Source organism: Branchiostoma belcheri, unplaced genomic scaffold (assembly GCF_001625305.1).
Source record: "Branchiostoma belcheri isolate BF01 breed outbred unplaced genomic scaffold, Haploidv18h27 scaffold57, whole genome shotgun sequence".
NCBI lineage: Eukaryota > Metazoa > Chordata > Leptocardii > Amphioxiformes > Branchiostomatidae > Branchiostoma > Branchiostoma belcheri.
This window is the reverse complement of record NW_017804209.1, coordinates 1,780,921-1,787,433: the sequence shown is the minus strand read 5'-3', so window position 1 is coordinate 1,787,433 and position 6,513 is coordinate 1,780,921. Positions and strand designations below refer to the sequence as shown.

Below are 6,513 nucleotides of genomic sequence, written 5' to 3'. Positions count from 1 at the left end.
CACAGACCTGTACTACATGCTGTCGTCTGTCCCCCTCTCCCCCATTCTAACCCTCCCCCTCCCACCAGGAGAAGACACAGACCCCACAGACTTGTACTACATGCTGGAGGCTCAGTCAGCCTTCCACACAGAACTCATGAAGGAGGCCTTCGCAGATCTACTTTCCTCCTAAACCTTAAGACACACCAGGAGCTGTGAGGTATAACATCTTCCTCCTTCCTCTGAACTGAAGGTTGTATGTCTTATGCCAAAAAACAGTTACTCAAGCAACTTTGGAAATGCTTAGACGTTTCAGGTAGCACCCACTACCTTTTGTCAGTGACACTGGAGAGTTGTCAGAAAAGCAGATTTATAAGGAGTGGATGCTACCTGAAACGTCTGACCGTTTCCAAAATCATGACTTGTCCAATTGCTTGAGTAGCTGTTTTTTTGGTGTATCTTATTACCAGGATGTCTAACATTCACTGACGTTGTATGTCTTAGTCTAAAAGTTCATTATAATACATGTGGAAGGCTCAGGTATCATTATTTATCAAAATGGTTTGTTACTTTCATTCTGTGGAACTCGTATCACAATCTCTGTTATGTTTTGATATTTATTGATGGTACAAAATATGCATTTTAAAATGTTGCAATCTTATGTTTTAAAGTTGGCAAAGAGCCCGTAATTTATTGAAAAAAATGCCAGTAGAGTATCTTTATAGATGTACAGATAACATACAAGTACAAAATTATTGGTTTTAAGAAATGAGATGCTAAAGTTGTCGGTTCAGTTGTACAAATATATTTCAAACCATTTGTTTGGCAATCAGTTTCAGTTTTCAGTTTATTGAGATGTGTAATTAAGGGGCTAATCTTTCAGGGCTCCTACACAAATTACATACAGAACGTACAGAAACAGACATTTACAATCACATTTATCATACACTGATACAGTATTAAAAAAAAAGAGATTCGAAAAATTACACATCGTGTAATCGAGGTTTCTAGAATATTGGTGTAGCCATATTTGTAGCTATTAATTTGCAAAAGGTTGCTACATCCTTGCGAAACCGTTACAACAATGGTTGGTTGTATATTGCTAGATTTTAATTTGCAAACTTTTGCCACATCCTTTCGAAACCTTTACAAAAATGATATTTGCAAAAAAAAGGTTTGCTACATCCTTGCGAAACCGTTGCAATGGTTGCCTGCATATTGCTAGATTTTAATTTGCAAAAGTTTGCCACATTGCTATAGAGGGCTGATAAGTTTGCCACATCCTTGCGAACCCGTTACAATGGTTGCCTGTAATAACCGCCTCCCCACGTCCCCGCCCGAAGGCACGTTGCCGAGCGCGGCGAAGTCTGAGTACTTCCCGGGGCCGCTAAGCCGCGTAAGCTCCTTATTCGGGCATGTATTTATCCCGTTAACTGCTTAACGGTGACCCAAAACGCGGGATAATCCCGCACACAACTCCCTGAAGGTTTAGTACGGCAGAACCCACTTAGAAACGACTCTGTATGAGAGATAGAGGGTTGCCAGTGTTAGAAATACCCATCTGCAGTCTGCATTTTGCAGATACATTTTCAATATTGCAGAACAAAAATTAAGCATCCTGCAATTTTGCAGCCTGAAAAAGTCAAGCTAGGGGTCAATGGTGTTAGCATAATGTTTTGTGAAAGATTTTGTGTTTTCTTTTAACGCAAGGCCTATACGACCACTTCTCGGCATTGAACTAGAAATATGAGAGAAACATGACTATGAACGTTTGATTTGAAGGCCTGTAGATTGTAGGTTGGTGGGAAACACTTGTCAGGGAGACAATTCCAAAGCTTGACCGTACGCACGGAGAAAGAAACTGTCACTGTAAGAAGATTTCGAACAAGGAATTTGGACGGTGAAGATGGGCGAGAATAAGTCTTTGATACAGTGAGTGGGAATAATCATGAGTTTCGGTACGTATCTTTACTTCAGAACAATTTAACAAGTAACTTGCGGCGTTGGACGATGGCAAATATGAATAAACATTTTAACACAATGTTTGTCCCCGAGACGCCCACAGAAGTAGAAGTGGCGTGAAAAAGTGAAGTAGGTAAGTAAAAATTTTTTAGACTCCGCGTACTAGTACTCGTATCTTTTGGGGGCGCGCCTGTGTTTTTTAATTATTGAATGAATGAACTTTGTTGCTTGGCAATTGTACAGAGTGTTAAGTTTTTTAAAAGTATTTTTGCTTTACGCATAAAACTTGTTTGCCATAAAGCAAATATTATTCCAACTTTGTGCATTGGAGTTTCTGAGGTGTGTCCAATGGCATAAATGCCAACACTTGCCAGTTCGGAAACGCGATCATTTCGTGTTTTGTAGCATTTTTGTCAACAGCTCGTGTTGGTGCAAGACTTGCCACATTCTAGCCGTAGCATTCCTCTCTGCGCTGACGAGCCAAGAGGAAAAATGCTACAAAACACGAAAAGGTTGTGTTTGTGTTGTATATTTGCAATAAACTTTCTATATTGACACCGGGCTTGCTACAATCTACCTGTAACATTTTTGCTCTACAGCTCGCATTGCTGCCAGGCTTGCTACATTCGCAGCGCTACATTCTACCCGTAACAACCCAAAACGCGACCTTTTCGTGTTTTGTAGCATTTTTCTTCTAATGATGATGCCCCAATTGTAGCATTCTTCTATACATGGGACTGGCAGCTTTACCGATGTCATGAAGTCCCATAAAAGCCAAGCTTGCTACATTCTACAACTACAGCTTGCTACATGCTACATTTTGCAACAACGCAAGCGCGCCGTTTTCGTGTTTTGTAGCATTTTTCCCCTCGGCTCGTCAGCTCAGCCAGGCGGACTGGTGAGCGCAGCCAGGCGCACTGGTGCGTGCGTTACCGCGTTAGACCCACCGAGCAGAAGGGATCGCAGGCAAACGCACCGCAGCGTGAAAACGCATCAGCGGCTCGCTGAGGGGAGAGGCGGGCTCGCAGACCTCATTAGGCGCGCAGTGGCTCCGCGTTACCGGCAGAACGGTAGCCTGGTATCCAGTCTTACGTGGTAAGGGCGGATTTTCCTCGGGGCTGTAGAAGCTCTTCCCCGCCCCTCATTCTTAGGTCACATTTCCAAACCGGGGCCCGGCCGGGCAGTTTGTATGAACGAAAGATTAACAATCCATATCAAGACTATATAGATATTAGCCTGGGTTCCATCCTGGTTAGTTTACGTCCGCTCCTACAGTCGCTACCACCAACTAACCAGTGTGGAACCCAGGCTATATAGATAGAGTGCCCATGATTATTATCAAAAACGTTTCTGTGTTTTGTTGTCTTTTATAGCTGCTTTTAAAGCTGCCCGACCGGGCCCCGGTTTGGAAATGTGACCTCATCATCAGCTAGGTTTCCCGGTGGGTGTTTCACGATTGGACTACGTGGTGGGGCAAATAAAAATCCCGAAGTATGCCTCGCTATTCGCGTAACACTACTACTGGGGCGGCCTGTTTCACTGGTCGGGGAAAGCTATTAGAGCCCCGAAGACACAGCCTGCCTGAACATTGTTACAGACTTGTACTACTAAGACAAAATTTACCCAGTCTGTTACACAGTACGATTCATTCCATGAATTATAATATCATGTCCAACTACCATATCTGCTTATGTAGGCCAATTTTTGTAATGGCTGACTTTATTCCATAAGCGAGAACATATCATCAATACATGACCATATGGTAACTCAAATACTGTTTAGATAGTAGTTTGTAGTAAGTAAAGTTTTGTAGTATTGTTGTATTACTGCCATACATTGTACCTTGTACGATTGCTGAGCAATAAAGTTCATTCTGAACACCCCAGTGAACACCCCAACTACTATGCCCCAACCACGTAAGGATACCAGGCTAGCAACGGGCCCGCGTTCCCTGGCAGAGCGGAGCCGAGCGCGCCGTAATTGGAACATAAAGCGGAAAATCACATCATCGCGGCGGGCTGGGTCGGAGAGGAGTACAAATAACCGGATACAAATTGAGAGCATGCTAGGAAACATTGATACACGCTGGAGTTATCCAACATGGAGGAGGGGGGGGGGGGTCTGTTGGAGCCTTTCAAATTATGACAACTTAAAATTAAAGCGCAACACTACATGTTTCCAAATTGTGGGAAGGAACATCCAAAAATAACGCCCTGTTGTAGCAATTCTCTCAATTAAGTTTTGTGGTGTTTCTCAATCTTCCGATGTACATACGAGTAGTACGCTAGATGTAGGTATCGTGATAGATCAAAAAGGTTGAAAGTAAACATAAAGCGGAAAATCACATCATTGCGGCGGGCTGGGTCGGAGAGGAGTACAAATAACCGGATACAAATTGAGAGCATGCTAGGAAACATTGATACACGCTGGAGTTATCCAACATGGAGGAGGGGGGGGGGTCTGTTGGAGCCTTTCAAATTATGACAACTTAAAATTAAAGCGCAACACTACATGTTTCCAAATTGTGGGAAGGAACATCCAAAAATAACGCCCTGTTGTAGCAATTCTCTCAATTAAGTTTTGTGGTGTTTCTCAATCTTCCGATGTACATACGAGTAGTACGCTAGATGTAGGTATCGTGATAGACCGAAAAGTTGGAAGTAAACATAAAGCGGAAAATCACATCATTGCGGCGGGCTGGGTCGGAGAGGAGTAAACATTGATACACACTGGAGTTATCCAACATGGAGGAAGGGGGGGGGGGTCTGTTGGAACTTTTCAAATTAGGATAACATGTCTCTAAATAGTGTGGAGAAACAACCAAAAATAGCGATCTATTCTAACATTCTCTCTCCCTCCCTCCCTCTCTCCCTCTCTCTCTCTCCCTCTCTTTCTCTCTCACACACACACACACACACCCTCTTTGTCTCTCACTCTCTCATTCTCTCTATATTAAGATTCCCTTGTTCATTCCAAGGTTCGCCCTTGATGATAAGTAAAAGTTTATTGCGAATACATGCCCGATGGCTAATTGCGGGTACAAATATAACAGCAACGTGCTATTGGACAGCCTTATCTGTAAGTGTTGGCAGATATTGGTATTGATGAATGCGTACAGTGGTAGGTAATTAATTTTGATTCTTCAATTCGTTTTGCATTACAGATGAGTTGTAGAATTTGAGCACATCCTCACCACGTCCTTCTCTATTACAACAACTGAAAGTATAGTGTAGCAGTTTTACGGGTACTGGAATGCACTGCAGTTACATGTGTTCAAATGTTTCTTGAGCTTCCGACATAGATAGTATGCTATCGATGTAGCTATCGTGCGTAGACCAAAAAGTTGGAAGTAAATCAAGAAGGTGCAATGGGAGTAACCAAGAAGTTGGGGGTTCGAATCCCAAAAATTTCCAGTTTCAAAATATGGAAACAACTATATTCTATATTCGGAGAACAACTTTTCCGATCTTCCATGTAACTGACCGGTTCGTACTTTGTTACGAAAGCTCTTCAATAAAAAAAACGTCCCCATCCGCTAATTATCTTTCTAATTAAGCGCGTTAATGAAGACGTTCCTTCATTAAGGCGTATTTGGCAGCCTCCCTGTTATCTTCCAAAGGGAGGAAGTTCCCGTCAGAAGACTGAGATGAGAGGCGCGGGCTCCTTTCGTTACGTCCTCGCGCCGCGCGTGAATAATGCCATCAAAGCCGGCTGCAGCCCGCGCAGGGGCTAACATCATGTGCTCCGCGGAGCGTGAGATCGGCGGAGTGGACGGGTCTCCCCGCACCGTCTCCGCGGAGCTCGCACGCGCTCTGCGGAGTTTTTCGCAAAGTTTGCAAACCGGGTAAAGCAGAGGTTTGGGTTTTGGCTTCTTTTTAAAGTGTTTTTAGGCTTTTTTATTGGGCATTCTTTTTTGCACTGGTATCTTGGTATTTTCCTGGCGTAAAAAAGATACCAGTACAACAAAAAAGACTTTTAAAAAAGCCCCCAAACACCCCAAAAATAAGCTAAAACCCAAACCTCTGTATAACTTTACCCGGTTGCAAAATTTGTCAAACACGCTTATTGCAAATCTAAGATAAACTTAATGCTCGTTTCATGAATTATGATGAATTGTGCTTGATTTAATTCAGTGTTTCTTAGTTAAGACTTTACTGTACAACTATTCTTTGTGAGGCTCTTGGTATGACTCATTATTGAGTTATTACTCATACAGAATATAAAACGCATGATTACAATCAGTAGAAAAAATTGCATCAACGCTCATACATCGTATAACCACCTTCTTCTTGATTGTGATCTATGCAGGACCCTAAGAATTACACAAACACGCGCACAGTTGCTCTAACGACCTGAAAGTTAAGACTTCGCGTCCCGGCCGTTTCTCTCACATGTTGGACATACGTAGAAGGTGTTACATTTACGCTTTAGTGGTTGATGGTATTACTTGTACACCTAAAGGGCCAATGAATGTATGTGTATACTGTTAAGGCTGACTGTAGGACTTTTCGACTGTGGTGGACTATGATACATGTACGTCTACACCTGAAAGGTTGGCATGTGTGTAGCGTA

At 42.8% G+C, this 6,513-nt stretch overlaps 1 protein-coding gene across 1 annotated transcript in view; it reads left to right on the top strand.

The window, feature by feature from the left end:
* The window catches only part of LOC109481661 (F-box only protein 47-like), an 8,901-nt gene extending 8,729 nt beyond the window's left edge, over positions 1–172 (top strand). Inside the window, exon 9 of the mRNA XM_019784239.1 lies at positions 6–172. Within this exon, the coding sequence (XP_019639798.1) occupies positions 6–172 (167 nt within the window). The remainder of the gene's footprint in view (positions 1–5) is intronic.
* The last annotated feature ends 6,341 nt before the right edge of the window (positions 173–6,513 follow it).